Source organism: Coturnix japonica, chromosome 3 (assembly GCF_001577835.2).
Source record: "Coturnix japonica isolate 7356 chromosome 3, Coturnix japonica 2.1, whole genome shotgun sequence".
Classification (NCBI taxonomy): Eukaryota; Metazoa; Chordata; class Aves; order Galliformes; family Phasianidae; genus Coturnix; species Coturnix japonica.
Window position 1 is genome coordinate 60,939,449 of NC_029518.1, and position 23,723 is coordinate 60,963,171.

At 38.8% G+C, this 23,723-nt stretch overlaps 1 protein-coding gene across 10 annotated transcripts in view; it reads right to left on the minus strand.

The window, feature by feature from the left end:
• The window catches only part of CCDC162P, a 78,293-nt gene that overhangs the window by 38,086 nt on the left and 16,484 nt on the right, over positions 1-23,723 (minus strand). For all 10 annotated transcript variants that reach the window (XM_015858677.2, XM_032443281.1, XM_015858679.2 and 7 more), the window contains 12 exons: positions 22,756-22,865; positions 22,347-22,482; positions 22,055-22,258; positions 17,950-18,142; positions 15,598-15,725; positions 13,010-13,210; positions 11,854-11,975; positions 10,633-10,861; positions 8,642-8,844; positions 3,872-4,027; positions 2,739-2,829; positions 1,155-1,289 (listed from right to left, as the gene is read on the minus strand). In XM_015858677.2, the coding sequence (XP_015714163.1) occupies positions 1,155-1,289; positions 2,739-2,829; positions 3,872-4,027; positions 8,642-8,844; positions 10,633-10,861; positions 11,854-11,975; positions 13,010-13,210; positions 15,598-15,725; positions 17,950-18,142; positions 22,055-22,258; positions 22,347-22,482; positions 22,756-22,865 (1,908 nt within the window). The remainder of the gene's footprint in view (positions 1-1,154; positions 1,290-2,738; positions 2,830-3,871; positions 4,028-8,641; positions 8,845-10,632; positions 10,862-11,853; positions 11,976-13,009; positions 13,211-15,597; positions 15,726-17,949; positions 18,143-22,054; positions 22,259-22,346; positions 22,483-22,755; positions 22,866-23,723) is intronic.

Genomic DNA, 23,723 nt, shown 5'->3' on the forward strand with positions numbered 1-23,723 from the left:
CCTGTTCAACATATCTCTAACAACTTTTGAACTCTCTGCCTAGTTTTAAATACATTTGATAGAGGAAGTCATAATGGTGTAAAGCTCCTTTCCGTTTTGCAAAGTCAACATCCAGTTAGAGAGGAACCATCCTTCCCCATGGAAAAGGCAAGGAGAGTTTGATCACTAGCCATTTTACTCGGCCTGCTCAGCTCCCATTGGGTTTCTGGCAGTCAGCATGTACACAGCTATGAACCTGCCAAAAACTTCTTGCCCAGCTATATAGCAAATGCAGGCACTTCTTATATACAGGAAAGGGATGAAGATACTGCCAGGTAACAAGGGACCATATGGATGTAAGACAAGACAGGACTGAGGGAGTGTGTCCGAAGGAGCATGGAAAGAGATGCCAATGTGAGTACAGAAAAGGCAGGAGAAGACCTGAAGAATCTCTGTTTGCCTTAGATGTTCAAAAGTACATACAAGATTGCTTAGCTCATCACTGTAATAGCTATCTCTGGAAGAGAAATACCTGCATAAAAAAAGTGCACCACAGAGCTCTACATCATGTATGAAGCAAGGGCAGCATCTGAGCCTCACATAAGAAACATAAGATGACATCTAAGGTAAGATGAGGAAAAGTAATGGCTGGTGACCCAGCAGATTTCTTTTAAACCAACATTATGGCATCAAGCTGGCAAAAATATTTCCCACTTGAAAGACTGTTGACCATATTTCTATTTTCAGAGAACAGGAAAAATGAAAACAGCAGGAGATGATGGTATCACCATCCCAGGAAAGTACATATTTCAAGGTCAAATTGTGATTGCTAGCCTTTCTGCATATTACAGGTCATGAGGTTTAATCAGTGCATTTTGAATCCAATTCATCTCCAATCTCTTTCAGACCTACCTTGAGGTGTATTTTTAGCTATGCTTCATCACTTACCCAACTAATAGACTTTAAATAAAGTCACCAATGTGATACCATTTATTTTTATGTCATATGCTAATAGACAATCACTGCAGTTCCTTCAGTCATTGGTGATGCTGCTCCAAGTGTCACACAGGACTACCATGCAATTGATTATAAACAGGATTAACAGGTGCCTTCTTTGGGCTAAGTCTGACAAAAAATTGTTAACAGTGCAATTTGAGGAAGAGGGTGTTACTAACCTTTATGTCCAGGGAATGGGTAAACTGAAGATAACAAAAGGAGGCTTGCTGAACAGCTGCCAAAAGAGCATTTTTCTGAATGACCTGGCAGGCAAGGATAAGCTGCATGTCCTTTAATCCAGATGGACACAAGAGCTAAGGAGAGTGAAAACACAAAATACTTTCACTTTATGCATTATGTATTTATTTGGCATTCCCTCTAGAGTTTTGAAGGAAACAGGTATCACTTTGTCTTGTATTACTTCTGCCTAATTCAGTAAAACAGAGTTGGGAAATGGAGAACATTCTATTATATTTGTATATGTTGTTATCACTGAAACATTACTAAATGCAGAAACTGAGAAAACTGTTAAATCACTTCTATTTAGTAGGCTATATTTTCAGATCTGCTCTGCAAATCATGATATTACCAGATCATGCAACCAAATGCAAACAGGCTGGGAAAGGAGTAGATATTTAATATCCAGATCTAATTTTCCTTGGTAAATTTGTAACTACATGCTGTAGAGTACAGGTAATGAGTGAGTTAACAGAAAGAAAACTTGAGGAGTGTTGTAAAGAATCACAGAATTTTTATAGAATCATTACAGTTGGAATAGATCTAGTCCAGCAGCCAAACCATTGCCACCATGCCCACGAACCATGTCCCTCAGTGCCATATAGATGTTTCATCCCTACAGGGATGGTGATTCCACCACCTCCCTGGGCAGAAAAGGAAAGCCCCATGGCCTGGCACTGATCAATACTGGTTTTACACAGAATCACAGAATTATCAAGGTTGGAAAAGACCTAGAAGATCATCTAGTCCAACCATTACCAATACTTCCTGGCTAAATCATATTCCTCAGCACCACATCTTAGCGTTTCTTGAACACTCCCATGGTCAGTGACTCCACCACCTCCCTGGGCAGTGCATTCCAATGCCTGACCACCCTTTCCGAGAAGTAATACTTCCTAATGTCCAGCCTGAATCTCCCCTGACGCAGCTTAAAACCATTCCCTCTAGTTCTATCACTGATTACACGAGAGAAGAGGCCAACCCCCAGCTCCCTACAGCCCCCCTTCAGGAAGTTATAGAGAGCAATAAGGTCTCCCCTGAGCCTCCTCTTCTCCAGGCTGAACAATCCCAGCTCCCTCAGCCACTCCTCGTAAGGCCTGTGGTCCAGACCCCTCACCAGCTTTGTAGCCCTCTGAACACGTTCCACACTCATACAATAGAGGAAAGGACTAAGTATACAAGATGCCATTGAAGACTAAAGTCATTTTCTTCCTTTAGAGAACTCTCTACATCTACTATTGCTGCTTGGTGTGCACACAGCCACACAGATGCATCCTGCTTCATTTAATGTATTTCCTCAGACAAAATTTTGTGGACTTAAAGAGTTTAACCTCAGCTAGTATTCCTGAATTAAGCCACACTAAAATCACTATGAAATTATTCATAAAACAGTATTTTCATTCAAAGACCAAGTGTAGAGAAGTTTATAGCATCTAGCAAACACATGACTGAGGTCCTTATCTATCCAGTGAATAAATGACAACACAACACATATTTTTTCTTATCCAGCAAATTAAATTATTCACCTTCATAACACCATCTCTTGTCCTGAAACTAAATTTTCCAATGTGACTGTCGATCTCTTGAATGCTTAATGGTAAACTACTTGGAATATATCTGCAATAGAAGTAAGATTTTTTTGTAAACAAAAAGTACAACACAGAAAGAAGACAAACTGAGGGTGAGAGGAAAATAGTGATTAGTTCAGAAATACTTTTTGTTTATTTACCCTTTACATGCCTATTACATAAGGAAATCTGTCACTCTAGTTGCTAAATTGGTGATCTTAGAATGTTGTTTTACTTTTTGGAAGTAGTTTTGTAAGCAAAAGATGATAATACATGATGTTTTGTTGTTGAATTTACAATGATTCTTCAGCTTTTCCTAGATGAACTTGGTCTAAACCAGTGAAAAATCTGCTTGTTTATTGTGATGGAATCTTGTTCATCTTGCATTGGTTCCTAACTCTTTTTTATGCTGTCCTATCTCCTGTACTCTGACACCCACCACCACCCACAGTGCAATTCACAGCTGAAATTTGATTCCAGGTTGCCTGCAATTGCTAAACTAACTTGAAACAGACAGATTTCTGCAGCAGATAAGCACGTACACAAGTGAATGGGAAGCAAGTAATAACACATGACTGTAAGTGGTACCCATGCAGATAGAAAGAGAGACCTTTTGCTTTCCTAAATTTAGTATGGAAATTCACAAGTCATTTCCTTTCTTCATCTTAAAGCTTGATCTAAGACACACACAAATAAACAAAGTGTGTACGTGTAGATACAAATGTGCACATGTGTATGAACATGTATTTGTATTCGTATACACACACATACGAACTCTTTAAAGAGTAAAGATTCCCTACTGTGTATCCTTTGCTTTAAAGAGAACACATTTGAGTTTGAAAATTGCCACAGTTGCACGCAAATTCTGTGCCTCCTGGCTTTCACTGCTCAATGGTTTCAGATTAGAAATATTTGATCCCAAACTCTACAGAAAAAGAAAACAAACAATGTAGCATTTTACATTTCCTACCTGAATAATTTTGTATATTTTATGCACTGAAGTCTTTATATTTGAGCCTAACCTACTTGAAGACTTGATCACATCCGATCTAAAAAAGACTTTGTCCTCTGAAACACAAAGTTCAGTCTACCTGTCAACACAGCTGTCTTCTTCCAGGAGAGAGGTAATAAACGTTGGTGGCAGATGGTCTGCTTTCTCCTTGTGAAGAGCATATTCAAAGTGCACTGGCCTCAGATACAAATGGCACTCCCCAAATCCTGCTTCCATTGCAAAAGCCTTATATAAGCTAGAAAGGAAAAAAAGATAAAAATAAAAAATAAAAAACATGGATGCATTTCAAAAACAATTTTTCTCTCTGCTTAAGTAATGCTCGCTTAGAACTCTACATCCAGAAGGCTCATTTCAAGATGAAATCTGCATTCTGGCATCTCAAGTGTTACAGCAAACAAGTGTTGCATCCTGAGAGCTGATGTTTGTTTAGTGTTGACAGTTTAATCAGTGTAGATTGAACTATGGACTTACACATATGAACTTATACTTACAAATGAAGGACAGTAAGTCAAGAGTCTACAACACATAGAAAAATCAAGGGAAAGATGCTAAATATTCTGTTTAGAAGAGACTGACAGAGGTGAAGAATACAGCTTTAGGCTAGAAACTAGACGGGGGGCAGATTGCAAGAAGTTTCAATAGCCAAGCAGAACTCAGACATGTTATTACCATGAAAATAGCAATTTTATAACTTAAGAAAGCTTTATCTAGAAGACCTCAGTATGACACAACCCCAACAGTATCTCTGCAGTACAACAGATGACCAAGGCAATCAACCAGCAGGCAGTAAACACATTGTCTAGATGCAATTAGTAGTTCAGGAGGCCTTTAAAGCCCCAGGTGCCTGAAGTTGGACAGTCTATACTCCCTCCCTAGGGATCTATCAATCTCTTCCTCCAGATGCAAAACCACCAAAACACTGATCTGATCTGTGATCCTTCTTTTCATATAGAATAAGAAGACGGAATAAGGAGAAACTTTCTTTTTGAAACAGACTGCAAAGGAATAAGATAATCCCTTGCTTCCTGCTAGCATCTACAGGCAGGTGTTTTATCAATCAAGAAAACAGGTCACAGAGAAGTTACAGTGTGAGAATGTGATAAAGACACAAATATGACCCAGAAGTCACAGCTCCTAGTTCTTTAAAAATAGGTAAAAGTCTCTGCCTGCAAAGTTACAGAAAAAAAAAGGGCAGAAGACAAAACAGGATATGAAAGACACCATGCACATCAATCAACAATCAAGCAACTGGTTACTGATAGCAAAATTACAAAATTATAAAACCATGACAAGACTAAATTGGCATTGTTCGGTGGTACCAAAGGATGTCCTTTTCCTTTTTCACCAGATAATAGAAGGTGAAGGTTGAAAAACTGAGGAGCAAAGAGAAGCAACAAGGGCTATCAGTAATAGTGTGTAAAACTTACATGTGTACTTACAGATAGAAAGGAGCTTCAGGAATGAACAGACAAGCAAGTAATGGGAGTAATTCTTGCAAATCTCCCTAAAGTTTTGTTGAATCTATAGTACAAGACAGAGGAATCTATAAATGTATGTGCACTCATTTCATGTTGCTCTGCACAGCAGGGAAAAAGATTACCAGCCTTTCTGATGCTATAGTCTGAATCTGAGTCCTTAACAGTTGATATTATAATGAACAGTGAACTTCATGATATCATGTGAGGGTGTAAAAATAGCCCTTCAAAATGTCATCCTAAATAAAATATGAATGTTTAGACTGATATTTAGGCTGACTTAATCATCTTCTATTAAATGAAGATAGTGTTATGCTTAATGACCTTGCATATGCATTATGAAATCTTACTTTTTGACATAAGTTTATACTAAGTTACCACCCCTTGCCAGAAGAAATGACAATTTCCTGCTGCCCCTCATGGATTTCTAAAAGTATGCCACTTCAGGTGTGCAGGTCATCTTACCCTTCTTCACAAAACAAATGAAACCACTTAACCAATCCATCAGCTCATCTATCTCCTCTAGATAACTTCTAATTCAGTTGGTGAGCACCAGTGAAATCTGGCACAGAGACAAGGCTTTTGAAATATTCTAACAGGCTTCAAGAAAAACAAGAAGTGATTTGATATTGATTTTTCAGCTAAATGAAAAGTTGCACAGTTACCTTACTCCTTATTAATTACCAGAAAATATATGTGTAAGCATGTATGAGTATTGGAACACAGAGATAAGCAAACCAGAGTAATAAGTTTAATTAGAGTCTGTATTTTACTAGAAAGCTGATAATTCAAACAACACAAAGACAAAAAATGAGACCCTCATGCTTAATGGAATTATTCACATTAAAGAAAATTAAGTTGAACGTTAGTTTGTCCAAGAAAGTTCTAGATATCAAATTAGAGCTGTTCAAAAACTTATTTTAATGGAAAAAAGTTATGAACAGGAAAAAGGTTTTCTATCAAACTATGTTTGCATAGTCATGGTTCACATGAATGATGACACCAAGCTGAGTGGTGCAGTTGATACAACAGAAGGAAGGGATGCCATCCAGAGGAACTTCGATAAACTTGAAAGGTGGGCCCATGTGAACCTAATGAGGTTCAGCAAAGCAAAGTGTGAGGTTTTGCATTTGTGTCAAAGTAATCCCAGATACATAAACAAACTGGGAGAACTCTTTCAGAGTAGTCCTGCTGAGAAGGACTTGGGTGTCCTGGTAGATGAAAAACATAACATGAGCCAGCGGTGTATGAGCTTGCAAGCCCAGAAGGCCAATGGTATCCTGGGATGCATTAGAAGAGCAGTGGCCAGCAGGGTGAGTGAGGTGATCGTCCCTCTCTACTCTGCCCTGGTAGAGTACTTGGAGTACTGTGTCCAGATCTCGGGCCCCCAGCAGAGGAAAAATGTGGAGGGGGCCCAAAGGAGGACCACAGTGATGATCAGAAGGCTGGAGCACCACTCCTGTGACAACAGGATGAGGTAGCAGGGCTTGTTCAGTGTGCAGAAGGCCATGGGAGATCTCATTCTGATCTTCCAGTCTTTAAAGGGAGATTATAAACAGCCGGGAAATAAACTTTTTGCATGGGTAGATAGTAACAAGACAAGGGGGACAGGCTGCCAAGACGGGTTGTGGATGCCCTGTCCCTGGAGGTGTTCAAGGCCAAGTTGGATGGGGCTCTGGCCAATCTAATCACAGCAAGGGATTGGACCTTGATGATCCTTGAGGTCCCTCCCAACCCATTCTATGATATGATTCTATGATTTTATGATACATCCAGGTTTTTAGCTGCAGGTTTTTGGAGTCTACATTTTACAGAAAAAAGCTGGAGAAAGAGCTGAGGTAAGGGGAAAATATGAATGAAGTGCTGTCTGTCCAAAAGACACTACTTTGCAACTGCATGAAATCATGTCCCACAAATCCTTTCATACATGAATTAAGCTACATTTAAAAATGATGTTCATTTTCTGCCCTCCATTCTTTATGTTCTAGAACTTTGTTGTCTGATTCTTAGAAATCTCCTTTTAATTTTTAGTTTAAGTGTATTCACAGTTATTAGATCCATTTGTTCTGCTGCCAAGATTGACCTTAAACAGCTGCTCTCCATTCCCAGTGCTTATCTTCCCAATGTATTTATAGAGAACAATCATATCTTCTCTCAGTCTTCATTTTGCTAGGCTAAACAAGCCAAGATATTTCATTTAGTTCTGTAAAATGCATTCTCTATTTCCCCTCATCATCCTATTAGATCATCTCTGCTTCAATTCCATTCTACATTTATCTTTCCCAAACATAAATCTCAAAACTATACTTAATAATCCAGGTGAGGCCTCACCAGAATCACATAAAAGGCATCAGTTCTGATCTCTCTGAAAAACAAAACTCATTGCCTGATTCACAGTAAGATATCGTGACTTCCTCCCCCATCACATTTGCAATATGTAGCCATTCAATTGCCTGCTATACACACAATTCATCCTCCTCCTCTGTTGTTTCCAAAGAAGTTCACAGGAGAGTTTCCTATTACTATGCATAGCCTTAAGCTCTGTGTCAGTGATGTTTATCTTCTTCCTCCTATTTCATACCTTAGAACTATGAGTTCTTCCTGTAAGAGATTTCATTTATTATCTCTATCAGTTTTATCTTCTAGCACTCTAATGTCCTGATTTTAATAACACGCTCTTATACTTTCTACTTAATTCATTAATAAAAATGTGAGATAGTATGGAGCTGAGCAAGGAGAACCTCAATAATAACTTGCATCCAAGACAGCGGGTCAACACTATCCTACAGAGGATAGGTCTTCCCTTTAGCTCAGTCCTTATCTTCTTTGTCTCCCTGTATAAACTGTCATTTTCTCCAGCTTATATGATAATTTCCTAAATGCATGACACTGATTTCCTTTGTGTAGAATATTTTACTGTCTCTGCAAGGATCAGTACATCCAAAACAAACCAATTTCCAGTAGTGAACAAAGCTTGTATGCACTTCCTATGTGATGTTTGTTATATTGTAAAACTGTTCATGAGAAGGTGATTAAGACAATCACCTGTATCTTCATGTTCATTGAACCAGCAAATTCCTTCTGCTCCTCCATCTTTTGACAAAATTTCATAGAATCACAGGACTCCAATTTTCACTGGGCAAAGGGCCTGTTCTATTAAGCTTTGAGTTGTCTCTCAGCTTTTGAAGCTAATAAACATCTTGCAAATCACAGACAGACCTTTTTTCCACATAGATAAAAATATTTCCCACAACACAAATGCAAGTGCTCTCTCTCTGACTTATTCCAACTGTACTAACTGACCAATTTAAAAGTATTTACCTTTCCCCTATGAAACACCTCTCTCACATCCTCCTAGCTAAACCACCACCAACCTGGCTAACCGTGCACTCTCTGTTGCCACCTCAATCAACCGATGCCGGAGCGTGATCAGTTCCAGAAGCATGGAGAATGAATCCAGGATAAAGAGCTGCTTTTCCTTGCCTTCTTTTCTTTCTTCATCTGCTCCCACCTCTAATAGTGACAAAGCAATCTCTTGCACCAGCACAGGGTCCTCTATGAGCGTCTCTGCAAATAACTGGAAGTGAAAAAAAAGGTTAATGCAGGTGCCATTCATATGCAGACATGAAAGGCCCTTGAATACTTTAGGGGTCTATTCTCCTTTTTCTGGAGTAAATCATGATTGGGATTGCTTCTGACTTGCAACACACACAAGGTGAGGACTGGTTCCAGCCTAACCTCTGAAAATATACTGGAGTTTTGGCACTTGCTCAAAAGGTACAGTCACTGAATTTAGAAACTTTACTTCACTCAAAAGACTTCCCAATTTCTGGAACACAAGATATTTGCCCTTTTTAAATTATTGCCAAAATTCAGAAGGCTTTCAGACATATGCATCCTTCTAGAGCAGAGGCTCTCTGTGACTAGCTTCACATTACTACCTGCTGCTATTCCTCTTACAGTGAGGGTGTACATGTGCCACATATGATGCTCCCTGAATGGGGGCAGCAATTTAGCACATCTAGACTCATACTGGAATGGTGGAAGAACCCAAAGGAGCAGAAATAATCCCCCTGCCAAAGCAGGTTCCCTACACCAGGTCATACAGGTAGACATCCAGGCAGGTCTTTAACAATCTGATTGCTTTCTAAGCATTGCCTTTTTGTGTGCATATTTCTCATCCACAGCTTGTCTTGGAGAAAATAAATGAAGTTTCTCTTTCCCCATTGGCAATAGCAGAGTGGTGACTTTAAGACATAGATCTCTGTCATCTGCAGTGTGAAAGTGGACTGGGACAAAGCCAGTGGGTTTTATTGGCATCAAAAAGATGCTGGATAAGTAATTCTTGGGATTTGCTCCATGGCATGCTGAGGAAGTATCTGAAATGTCTATGCCCTTCTACCTTGCACTGGTCTCTATTTTCTAGCCCACCATTGTCTCTAATGCAGGTAATGTAAGCAACAGTGAGAGCAAGTAGCTCTTTGTGCCCACTTTCAGTGCTTAGATTCAAATCAAACATGAATCACTCAGTCTGGAAATATTTATACAGTAACAGTGGTTCTGATTTGATTCATGCTATAGATATACCAATGCACATAGAAACTTAACATCTTGTCTTCCGATTGAATGTGGTGCAATTGCATGTTTTCATTTAATTAATGTTGGCTAAACTTGGCAGGAATCAAAGTCTAGCATAATGAGCCTTTCCAAACTTTAGTGATGTGTTCAAGAACATAACTGTATTATGAACTTGTAAACAAAAGAGATAAAATCATTTATTTTCCATTTCTTGCTGTCAGCATTAACTAAGCTGGCTTAAAAGTAATAATAATACAATATAATACAATACAAAACAAAACAACCTGATGGAGACATCTAGCATCAGTAATTTCATTCACAACAATCAGTATCTATCAAAACTATAACCAGCCAGGTTAAGAGTCTTAGACCAGGAAATGATGCACATTATAGCAATAACCGGCTCCACCTATAACAATATTTGCTTTAATGGCCAGCCTTTTTTTGTTACTGACATTTAATGACTGTATATACACAAATGCAAAACCTGGAGACTTACTGTGATCTCATACTGCCTTAAAATGTCTGTGCTTTGCCTCTCCTTAGGCCTGCTGCTCTTATATTATACTAGTGTGAGATCAAGAGTTCTACCTTTCTTTGTTCCTTCACAGAAATACAGATATATTTTATTTTAAAGATGGATGGAATGGATCTTCACCAAGCTTGAAAAAATAACTGGCCTAATATTAAGAATCACATACCTAATACTAACCATCGAGTACAATCGAACTGGGCTGGGATTTGGCTGTAAACAGTTATTTCTAATAGAAGCAAAAGTGGAACTTACATCTTTTTGAATCTGAGAGCTGTAGAAAGATTCTGGTTTTTCCATAGTCAGCCACTCATCAAATACCAGCTGAAGCACTTGTTTTTCTAGCTTAATTGCTCTACTGGCTGTTTTGGGTCTACAGATGCTGTAGAGCTCCTGGTAGACAAACTCCAGAGCTTTGGGGATTGAGCACACCAGACCAAGAGAAGGGTGAAACTCCAGCAAATAAATTTTCTTCGAAGTAGGACTTAAAAATAACAACAACAACAAAAACAGCTTTCAAATAAGGAAATTTTGCAATTGCTTAATTGGCAAGAATTAATTGTAGTGGCTTTAGCTGTACATCAGAAATCAATCTTCAAATCTAAAAATAGAGCTGAAGCCTTAATAAACATAATTATGTTGGAACACATCTAAGTAGGCTCAATTGCTAATGAAAACAAAACGTTCTAAATTATCTTCTGCTAGCTGACCTGCCTTATTAGCCACATTTTCATGTCTGTATGTCCACCCATTAAAAGCGTCTGCATTTCAAAATAAGCTCTTGGGTAACCAACGCAATCAAAATGTGCATGCAATAGGAGGAATAGAGGCAAGGGGCTTCAGACAGAGGAAGTAAACCAGAAGGGACCGGAGGTGAGCAGCTCTTGGCTTCTGGGTATGTATCAGCAGCTAAGTCCTTCATATAATCCACAATGCTGCATAGCTGCAGGAGGGAAAACATGGCACAGGTCTGTGTTACGGGTAATAGGTGGCTCTTGTGTGAAAATACAGTACCTATCTATCCAACTGGAAAATTGGGCTAGAATGGGTAACAGACAGTGGCCAAAGGGCAGTGCAAATTGAAAAGCCATGTTTGAATACCTGCATAGCAAGTCAAAGCAAGGTTAAAGTTAATTATGCAATTTCATAGTTACTGTATCCACAGGAATATTAATTTCCCAGTGTGGTGTAAGAGGACTTAAGGAAACCCAGTGTCAAAGCAGGGAAGAGCAAAGGTGGTGGGGGAGGAATCACTTTTCTTCCTTGAATGTTTTTCTGGCACGTCCAATGGTATTCTAAATAGCACAAGACTAAATGACATGAAACATTTCTCTATTGCCTAATTCATCTTATGACTGTTGTTTTTTCAAATAGTCTTACTTTTCAGGTGTCCTACCTCAGATTTTAATCATCAGTCACAGAAACTAGACCAGAAAGAGTTTCTCTCCAGAAAAATAAAGCTGTGAAGTTACTCACCAGCTAGTGTTAAGAGAGACAAGTTGCTTAGTGATCACGTTATAAGGAAATCCAAACTCATCAATGCCACCTTTCTGACCTTTCCGCCAAATCTTAGAGACATATTCCCTCTGGACATCTACCTAAAAGTCAGCAATAAACACAAGTGATATTAGCCAAGAAAATCCTAACACAGGTTGAAATCAGGCATCCTGATTTCTGCTCTTTATTTAAACACAAGCTATAAAAACTTTTACATAATAAATTTATTGTTTCATTATTCTATTATATATGTTAAAAATGATAATTTCTAGTTGTTTGAATAAATACCCGCTTGAGCTGAGTTATTCCTTCTAAAATTATTTTGAAATATTTTGTATTTTTTCAGAACAAATTTAGAGCACCAGTGATGCTGGCGACCTTCCAGTTCTAATAGCTACCAATATGGCAGCATTTGTGGCAACAATAGTGTAAGAGTGGTCTCTTGCACTGAAAAAAAACTTCAGTTTGTAGACTAAAAGACATGTTACAAAGGATGGCTTATTAAGCTTCTGAACTTGCAACCTATGAAATGAAACTCCTATGAACCTACAACCTATGAAAATCAAAGAAGCGAAGTACCTTGTGTCAGGATACAGAGGAAACTTTTAGATTTTAAATGAGAATTAAATGATTTAAATGAGAATTGAAATCTGAGGGTTTAATATGCTGTACTTTAGTTATCAAGACAAGAAATTCCAGCTATCTGAAGTATGTTGCATTTTAGACTTCAAAGTGCAAACTTTGTTTGTAAGTTCTTTGTAAGATTAGAGAAGGGACTCTAAATAAGACTCCTTCCTTATCAACTGCATTACAGATCTATGGATTCTAATTTTCTCCTGCTTCCGCATCTCTCAACTACTGATTCCAGCTATTTCAGCTGATAGCAAATGCAACTTTAATGCGATACATGGAGCTCTGTAATGTTTCCTGTGCTCTCTTTCTGATGCTGATGAAATCATTGCTTTCAACTTTATAATTTTTTTACTTCAAGTCACAAAGCATCCAGAGACTTTGCTGTCAAACTAGTAGTAACTCAACTTGTCACTGTAAACCAATGCAGGTTACAATCAAAGTTTCCTACTCTGGATTTCACCTCCTGCTTACCCAAGATGGATATACTGCAAATTCAACATACTTGTTGGTTTACTATGTCCCTCAGCAGCTGGAGGTGAAGTTGTAAACAGGTGCATTCATCTTTGTAGATGTTCACAAAATATTCAAGCTCAAGATCAAACCGTGGATGTTTATGCATGATGTCAGTTATCGCCTGGGCCAAAGCAAATCTTTCCTCTGGGTCCAAAGCATGTTGGTAGGCCTCTAAGTAAACGTCTAGAAGCTGGGGAGGTATTCAGAAGCACATTTACAAATGTTTATTCATCCAAATATTCATTTTATTTTGGCAAAACATTTCTGAACATGGATGCTGTCACCTGTATGAAACAGTAATCTACTTACTACTTAAAAAACACCTATCATTTTCCATATCTAATTCATGCTCTTTTTCTTCACTAGCCCACACATAGGTGTCACGTCTTTGAAAAACTTAGTGTCCCCTAACCTGAAACCTGGAGATTCATGCAAGACTATCTGTTATCTCATATAGCAATTAGCATCTCAGTTAATTACATATTTTTTTTTAGAAATTCCAAATTTATTCAATATGTAATTAAAGATGTAGAAAGTCACATGCACTCTCCAGACTCCTCTGCCAGGAACAGCTGTAAAGCTTTACTGAACTAATGATTTTAATCAAAAATTCCCAAAGCCTGAGATGGAAAAAGCAAAGTGTCAAGTACAGTTGCACCTAAATTGTCACTGTAGTACTTTTTGGCCAATGGCAACTATGAGATAGAAAATATGAACTGGGGTTACTATTGCTTCTGGGCAAATAGGTCATATCAATATGGAATGATCTGTAGTAGGTTATCTTGCATTGATACAGAAGTAGAAACTCATCCACATGAGTAGAAACTCATCAGAAATAAGTCGGTAGACAAAAATGCAGATTTCAGTGGAAGAAGGCACGTTCTCTGGCTTAGACCTGTCTGACCTGAACTGTTTGGAGAAGGTTAATACAACGCTTGAGCAATACGCCATAGACAAGATTTGTATTGGCTAAGCCAAGGCGTCTCAGCTGCCAAACAAAAAGCTATTGTTTCCTAACACAGAAAGAAATTTCTCCCAGCTGGGAACGAAGCTAGAGAGATTCATTTCTATTTCATTTGAGCTGGACACAAGAAACCTTCAGAAAAAGCATATTCATACTCTTAATCCTGCCTAGAGAGTTGGACTGTGAGAGTGGTTCCAGAATATGCTTCTTGACATTGTTGAAAGAGAATCAGTGCACTGTTGGTGTAGATGCTTCATTCTTCTCTACTGGGATTTATCTTTCCCCAAAAATAAATCAAGTTTCTTAATACTGAAGATCTGTGATAAAAATAAAAGGTAGATTATCAGAGGTAACGATGCAGCATTGAAAAGTGAGGTCTATTGGGATGAAAACAGAAACTTATGGGCTAGGCAATTACATAGCTGTCACACAAGGCACCTCTATGAAAACAGGAGAGGGGTCCTAAGAGATTCTTAAACTACCTACAACTGCTTCAGTTTAAAAGCTTTTCTATTTAAAGCCTCTTCAGTTGCACACAGGAGATTTCCTAACATCCTCTGGCATTCCTATTCTGAGACCTGCCCTGTGTTATCCCAGGACTGAGAAGAAAACATTTCAAGTATGTTAAAGGCGACCTTAATTACTGCCCTTTCTCCTGCTTCTGAAGCGGTTCATCTGCTCCTTTACCTGACATTACCTCCCTGACATTCTCTTTGTTGTCCTGGGGTCTGGTGAGTTCCATACACAGAACAACGTTTTCAAGTTCCTCTGGGGCTCCTATTCTGAACTTGTCTAATCTCAAGGCATTCTTTGGGCAGAAACAATATATATGTACATGTCGCATAGCAAAATACAGACACGTGACTAGATTCAGAGAGGAAAGGGAATACATGTATAATATGTAGCAGCCATAGTAAACAGTAAAGCTACAATCCACTTCATACACATAACTAGTATTTTTATATAAAATTTATCCCACAGTAAATCATGGCATTTTTGGCTCAAGTAGGCTAAAGAAAAAGGAAGAAACAAATTTGTAATGTATTATAGTTCTATATATCACTTGTACTGATGAAAGGACTATCTTTTATAGCATGTCCTGTAAAATACCTCTCTCCTTTCTTATGACAAAGGGTAATCCAAACACTGGGTCCAGACAGATGCAGACTGAGCCTCTTCTTTTGTGGACTACAGAAACAAAAACAGTATCTTGCACTCTCTGAGGACCCGGGCTCTGCAGGGCTTGACCTGGTTTCCCCCAGCACTCAGCATATGGTCTTGTCCTTCCTGATCACCCCTTACTCTGATGGGCAGTCTCACTGAGGCCTTGCAGATATGCTCCCAACCCCTGGCACAGCAGATACAGATGCACAGGACAAGAACAGTTCTGTTTCCTTATTGCAAAATAAGAACATGGGCCCAATTTACAGTATCCAGTAGTTGCAGCCCTCTGGGCTTATTCCAGCCCAGCAGCAGGTTCTCTGTGCAACTGGAACCTGTACCACCATCCACATGTATTCAGAACAGGAAATGCTGCTGAAAGAGAGCCTTAAAACAACCTGAAGTGAGCTGACTGCAAGTCACTGTTTCCAGACCAAGAAAAAGATCTATACCTGGCATTTTTTTTCCAAGAAAGCAGTTTCACAGGTCCAAAGGTCAAACAACACTGCAAATCGATCCACAGAGGCATGTGCCCACTCAAGGATATTGCTGCCACTGAATTTCCCACAAGTTACATTGCCTAAGGAAAACAAAAAAAATAGAAAACAAGCAGCTGTCATTATCAGAGGGATTTCCACATGCCTGCAGTCCTAGAGCTTCTGGCAATTATTTTTATTTTTAGCACAGGGTTGTGCTTTTTGCTTGCCGGGGAACTCAAGTCCAGGAAAAGTCTTCAAGTCCCATAAGATTCAGAGGGCCCCAGAGTATTCTATGAAGCAAAGAACAAGTGCACTAGGCATTTAGTTTAACATATCTCATCTATCATCTTTTGATAAATATTCTTTGAGGTAAAAGGCAAGGGACAGAGTTCAGAGAGACCCACATAAAGAAATAAGGAAAACACAGGGAAACACCTGGACAAAAGAGATGCTCCATTTTTCACAGCATCAAATCATGTTGGGATCATCTCTACCTCCTTACTTTCACTCTCAGATCAAAGAAAACCAGCACAGCCTACTTAAAGGTAAATTTTATGGAGAGATATATCAATCGTCATGGTTTTAGTTGTGATAGAGTTAATTCTCTTCATAGATGCTCATATGGTGTTGTGTTTTGGATTTTTGTTGATTAGTTGTTACAGAACAGTGCTTATGTAGAGTGAAGGACTTCTCATCTTCTCATGCTGCCCTGCCAGTAAGGGGCTGGAGGTGCACGAGGAGCTGGGAAAAGTCACAGTCAGGAAAGCTGACTGACCAAAGAGATATTATATAGCATATGGTTATGGTGTCATGCTGAACAACAAAAGTTGGGGGGAAAAAAAGGGAGGAAGGGAAGGACATTCAGAATAATGGTATTTGCTTTCCCAAGAAACCATTACACATGATGAGCCCTGCTTTCCTGGAAATGGCTGAACATCTGCCTGGGAAATAAGAAATGAATTGTGAACTTTGCTTGTGCCTGTGGCTTTTGCTTTACCTAGTAAATTCTCTTTATCCCAAATTATGATTTCTTGCACTTCTAACTTTCTGAATCTTTCCCCTATCCCACCATTCTGTTTCCTGTAATGTCAGAGTCACAGATTACCTGAGATTGGAAGGAACCTGCTCCCTGTCCCAAGCAAGATCAGGTAGAACAGGTTACCCAGAACTCTGTCAAATTAGGTTTTGAATGTCTTGACAGATTTCACAACCTGTAACAGTGTTTGACCACCCTCACAGTAAAAAAATGTTTCCTTGTGTTCAGATGGAATGTCTTGTAATTTAATTTACGCACGTTGCCTCTCGTCCAATCATTGGGCACTGCTGAGAAGAGTCTAGTTCTCTTTCATTTTTCTCCCACCAGTTATTTACACACTTGATGAGATCCCTCCCAAACCTCCTCCAGGCTGAACAATTCCAGCTCTTTCAGCTTCTCCTCACATGAAAGAAGCTCCAGAAGAAATGAGGACATTCAAGTGAATCCAAAGAAGGTCTGGCAGTCAGTTAGGCATTCACATGAATGTAAGAAATAATGGACAGCTTTTCAGGTGATCACCTCCAATAATTCTTTAAACAGCCTGAAGTTCACTCTCCTGAAGTTCAGGGTCCTGACTCCACTCTTTGCCAGGCCCATATTCCTCAAGATCATGAACTCAACCAGGGCATGGTCACTGCAGCCCAGACTGCCTCTAATCTTAACCTCTTTTATGATCTCTTCCATGTTGGTGAGCACCAGGTCCAGCAATGATTCACTTCTGGTGAGTCTGTCTATTATCTGAACCAGAAAGTTGATGCCAACACACTCTAGAAGTCTCCTGGACTACTTGAAGCTCACTGCATTGCTCTTCACAGTCTCTCCACTTCTTAACATAGAATGTCCACATATTCAGTTTTAGGGAAGCATGCTAAAACTCCCAAAATATTTTCCCATCCATACGGAAAGCTATTCCAGTAACTCAAGAAATATTTTCTGCATTTCTCTGAATATCACTCATGTATGTGCCACTTACATACTGTTTTCTAATGCCTCCTCCCATGTTTTCTACAATTTCTGTCTCCTTCCTCCTCACTATTCTATAAGTATGGCTGCTCCTTTTAGAAATCTTCAAACTAATCTGCCTCATCTCATTCCAACTATAACAAAAAAGAAGAAAGATGAATGAAAAAAGAATGCAGCACCAAATACTATACACTTGTTATTAACAACCAAGAAAAGTTTAAAAGTGATTAGAGGTGCATTCAGTTCTGCAGAAAAGCCATCAAATACATTAACTGAAAACATTCAGAAACAATTAACATTTTCTTTTCTGACAGTAGATATCTTACTTTTATCTTTCTCAATGTACTGGCTGGCCACAAGCAGCAGCTGGTTCTCAAGCTCCTTTAGGTCCTCCAGTGCCACATCATATATGATGTAAGCCCCACGCTGGTCCTGAGTGTGGATATATCCATCTTTGTGAGTGTGAAAGTCATCATGGTTTTCCACCTCTGCAAACTCCATGAAATGAGTGCTGTGGACCTACAAGTGAAAAAAAAAAAAAATCCAGAGAAACAGAGATAGAAACGGTCAGCTCTACAATGACTGCAGTTTGGTGTAATCAGCCAATCTAGGAGTGGATCAGGGCTGGTAATGTGGCATTTTGTCATTATCAAAGAGCAATAAAATATTGTCACAATATACTTTTTTTTTTTTTCAATAACACCTACACTGTGATTTCCTTTGTACTGTAAAGAGGTAAAACAAACTGTATGAAATTTCTATTCTGGCTAGCTTTTCTTTTGGATATCTTAGTCCACAAAAAGAGGCTTCAAAATGAGAAAGTAAGCTCTTGACGTAGGATAGAATTTCTTCCTTTTTTTTCGTTTCATTTTGTTTTCTAGTTTAGCTCAAATTTGGCAAAAGAAGTCTTAAATTCTGACATTTTAATATGAAGTGAACACGTTTTCTAACAGCTTCTTGGTTAAATAACACTGGCAAGGTTTGCAGATATGCTCACACAGGCAAAGACTTCAGCACTAATTAGAAGGAACACCCATTGACTGATGTTCCAGATTGTTGTAATGTCAGCATTTGTTCAACAGAATAGCTGAGCAGTGACCTCACTTTCCTAAAAACCTCAGCATTTTAAAAAGAGAATCGTCTACATGTGCAATGAGTCACTATTAACTTGGTAACACCCCAGGCAGGAATTCTGCATTCAGCAGAAGTGACACATCAGGTTTCAAAATATTCTATTTCTTGAGTAGGAGTGCCACAAAGGGAATTACACATACCTATCTCCAAGTGTATAATTACAGAAATTAATCTCCCACTGTAAATAAAGTTTATTTAGTGTATGTGTATGGCAATAGAAGCCTTTAGAAATGGTTCTTCTTATAAGAAGACAGCAAGTAAATACAAGTTCCTAGTTCTCCACTGTTTGTCTTTACTATTTCCTTGTTTGCAGTGCACCTTTGTTCTCATTTTAGTGCCAATAAAGTGCACAGTATATTGGCATTTCCTCCTTTCATTAGCTTTGCTAACGCTTGCCTTTACTAAATCCCCAGTGCTACCCAAACTACTTTTCTTGCTCTCATCTGGATGTGTCAAAATTCTATTTAAAGACAGAGAAAGGTATTTGTTTTAGTCATAGGAAACTTCAGCATTCAAGTGCAAATGTACTGAGAACAGCTCACCAGCTTCACAGAACTATGTTGGATCAGAACTTACTCATTCCCTTAAAGTTAATGAGGCTATGAGGCAGCTCTGCAAAAACATACACATAATTTGAACATAATGTTGGATCAGCCTCATCAAAAAGATTCCTTCTCTTTTTTTATCTTTTTTCTTTTTTTTTCTTTTTTTTCTTTTTTTTTTTTTGGTGAGAACTCTCTGCTCTTTCCTTATTCCTCTGAACGGATTATTTGTTTCACCACTCCTTGTGACAGGGTGCGGAACTGTTTACAGAAGGATCAATTTCATCTTGATTCAGGTAAATAACGGAACAAACGCCAGTTTGACTTCACCGTAGCGAGTAGAAGGGTTTTCAGTTGTGTTTTTAAATACCCTCAGAGACAACATTAATTAAAATATTTCATCTTTTAATCTCTTGAGGGTTTTTTTTCAGTGATTCCTGCGCTGCCCACTCCTAAAAATCTTGCATAAAGACAACTGGTTTTTGTAGAAAGAGCACATGGCTGTAAAACTGGAGAGCTCTCACAAAACAAACCTTAGAACAACAACAAAAAAAAGACAATCTCTGTAGTGTTTGTTTTGAGAATCATATTTAAAGGCTTCCAAGCCATCTAAATAAATCTTATGACCATAAAAAAACACCCAGCTATACGTCCATAGCAACAAACAAGTGACTGGTTATTTGTGTGAGATACTGTTTGCCTGAAGGTTTTTGTTTTCCTCCTCTAACTCTGGGCAAGTTTACTGGAGCTTAGCATCTCTCTTTTGGGTTATAAAGCAATGCTCATGTTCCCACATATACTTTATCTATATTCTTCCAAGTTGAATCTCAGCATGGGACAGAAAAAAAAGTTTTAATTTAACGTAATGCATTGTTTGCTGGGCCTTCTGTCTTTGAAACTCGTGTTGTTGACAAACTCCATCCCAAGCAGTCTGCTACTGAAGGTGAAAAACTGCATCCAAATCTCATTTTCAGACATATTTTGTACTGAGCACTCACAGTGACACAGAAATGATTCATATCACAGTTTTGGACATAGATTAAGTAGTGAGAGTATTTAAAATGAAACAGCATCATTTAGTCCTGCTTTTATAGCACACATCAGAGGGTGGGTTACGTAGGTCTTGATTAGTTTGGCTCTATTATTGTTTCAGTTCTTGGGAGATAGTCTATGCAGTACATGAAAACTTAAAAAAGAAAATGATGTTAGAAATTGTTACTAAGGAAATACTGTTGCCCATGCTTTTAAATTTATTGCCACTTAAACTATATTAGGATTAGTAAATATTTATTTAGGCTTTAGTTGAAGTTCATACAATTATAGCTATATCTCTGAATTAGTCTTCGGGAAATAGAGGTCACTGTATAATCATGTCTTTCTCATTGCTAAGGGCTCCCTGAAGTATTTCACAGCTAATTCCCAGATCAGTGAGTACTCACACTGTGCATCCTTTCTCCGACTTCGCATCAGGAAAAGGGGCTGCAAATAAAGATGTATTATGCAAAGTTCCAGAATCAAAAGAAAAGCTTTTCACAGGGCATGCTTCCAGGAAAATGGAATCCTCCACTGGAGAGGATGATTTTTCAGTCTTTTCTGGTTTGTGAATATGAAGATTATTAACCAGAGTATTCAATATTTAAGTGGAAAATCGCAATTTTCTAGTTTCATGTACCTTTTCAATTAGGAATTTTAAGTGATTAGGTGTTGTTTTTTTTAATTTTATTTATTTATTTTTTCACAGATGTCTAAAGGATAACTCCATGTCCACTCCACACATTTTATTTCTAATGAGACTTTTATCATGTCCAGAGTCAGGAAGTTTTGGGGTTGTTATGGTTTGTTTTCCTCTTTTTAAAACCTTAACATAAGAAAAAAAATGTGGGCAGGAAGCCCACTTCCTTTTTAGTTCTAGTCTTAATTCCTCCACTAAGTAGGTTGTGTGTCTGTCTGTCTACAGGCTGAAGAAATTTCTCTGTATTTCTACAGCAAAACAAACAGTTTTAAAATGAAAAATAAGTGTGAACTCAAAATGCTTTTTCTAAAGCCCTATTAATATGCTATTATGCTTCTTCAGGATTTTTACATAAGAATTTTGGTACTAATGTTAGGTAGAAGAACTGAAAGGAAATTCTGCAGCTCAGAAGACTTTTTGTCACACTGAACCACTAAAGTCAGCATGATATGACTTCCTCTTCAGTCTATTTTACAAAGGAAATTGGGGAAACGAAAGCTTGGTAAAGCTTCGGAATGTAATTGGAAGATAATCTTTTCAATCTGTGAAAATAATTGTACTGATTTTATCATTCCAACCATGTACTCTCATACAAAATTCAGAACAATAAACCCTAAACTGTACCTATGCCTTAATAATACATTTCAGAAATCGTTAGGAGTTACTCATTTCCATAGATGGCAAAATGCCTTAGATGTCCCAGGAACCTCTACTTTGTATGAAAATTCCACTGGTATAATGAACTTAGAGTGAGCCAGCAGCACCAGCCTAAGTTAATGGGTACCTAGCCAGCACTACTGCTGTGTGCTTGAAGATTCTCAGTGATCTCTTACAGGTCATTGGTAAATAGAGGAATAAAGTCCATGAATGCACAGCACATAGCCTTGAGGAACAAGCTGGACCAAATCCTCCAGATTACTCAGCAATTTATCACAACACAGTCTGCATGGAAGCAGAGGAATACATCAGAATCTCCTGTCAAGGCACGTGCTTTGGAAGACCTCGAGCTAGGTGGTACATCACCTTGTAGTCAGCTGGTGTGTAGTGAACGTAGGGCTGAGAGTGCAAGCCACCAGAAGCACCAGTGCCTCCTTTGGCAGCACTGATCCAGGAGGTGTCTTCTGCACTGGGAATCTGTTGACCAGCCTTGAGGTTGAGGCCTGCAGTACTGATAGTAAGGCTTCTCTCTACAGATCTGAAGTAGTTCAGGATTCCCAGGCATGCTCTCTGAAATGAACCAGAACAAACATGCAGTTGTGTTTTTCTCCCTCATCATGAAAATCAAGTAACTTTGATCGACACAGAGTTTTTTTACCTTTAGCTCTCGGAGCCTCAAGTGACGTAGGAGAAGAAAGGAAAGATAGGTTCCTCTTGTCACCACGTCTTCCTTGATGGCAATTGCTGGTCCTTCTTCCAGGCCCAGGAGCTGCCAGGTGCTCATGTATCCAAACCTTTTTCCAGACAGGAAAAACGTAACTGTGGTTTTGCTGCTCAAGGAGATTTCTAAACATATTAAACATTTTGCTATTTCCATTGTCTGAGAGTATGCTGCTATCTACGAGACTCACTGTCATGGAAACCTAAAGTACAAAGTAGTGGAAAAGGATGACACCTCTGTTTTTGTCAGAGAAACATTGGCTGATAACATCTTTCTTCAGGCTTTATTAAATATATATGTATTTATGTATATATAAACCATTTTTATTTAACTTAATTTTTTTTACCCTCTTTCATTCTTCCTTCTGTAGGATCCTGGGAGCTTTCTGGAGCTGCTGTCTCCTGCATCTTCCTCACTGCAAGCCACGGCTTTGTTATCATCCTCAGTATTTAGTTCCTAGTTACAACACACACAGTTAGAGTCTGCTTTGGGGAGTCTGCATCTGTTTCTTACGTGCCAGCTTTATGCAAGGGCTTTAGTATAACAAAAGAAAAATAAAAGGGAAAAATGAACAGGGACATGCACAGCTAGATCAGGTTGCTTAGAGCCCCTTGAGCCTGACTATGGATGTCTACAATAACAGGATATCCATCTCCTCTCTGGGCTACCTGTTCCATTGCCTTACCATTCATACCATAAAAAATCTTTTTTATATTCAATCCAAATCTCTCATCTTGTAGTTTGAAATCATTTCTCCTTGTCCTATTACAGTAGAACCTGCTAGAGTCTGTACCCTTTCTTCTTATAGTCCCTCATCAGATACCGAAAGGCCACTATCAGGTTACCTTGGAGCCTTCTCTCCAGGCTGAGCAGAGGCTCTTTCAGCCTGTCCTCATAGCAGAGGTGTTCCATCCCTTGGATCATTTTTGTGGCCCTCCTCTGGATGTGCTCCAACAAGTCTGTGTCTCTCCTGTATTGAGGAATCTACATCTGGATGCAGGTGAGTTCTCTCCAGAGCAGAGCAAAGGGGCAGGATCACTTCCTTTGACCTGCTGGCAATGCTTCTTTTGATGCAGCCCAAGGTATGGTTGGCTTTCTGGGCACATTGCTGGCTCATGTACAGCTTGCAACCAGCAGTAATCCCAAGTCTTTTTCAGCAGGGCTGTGTTCCATCCCTACATCTCCCATCTTGTACTGATAGTGGGGTTGACACAACCCAGGTACGAGATGCTGTACTTAGCCCTGTTACACAATGAGGTTTGCCTGGGCTCAGTGCTCAAGCCTGTTTATATCCCTCCAGATTATAATGTCACA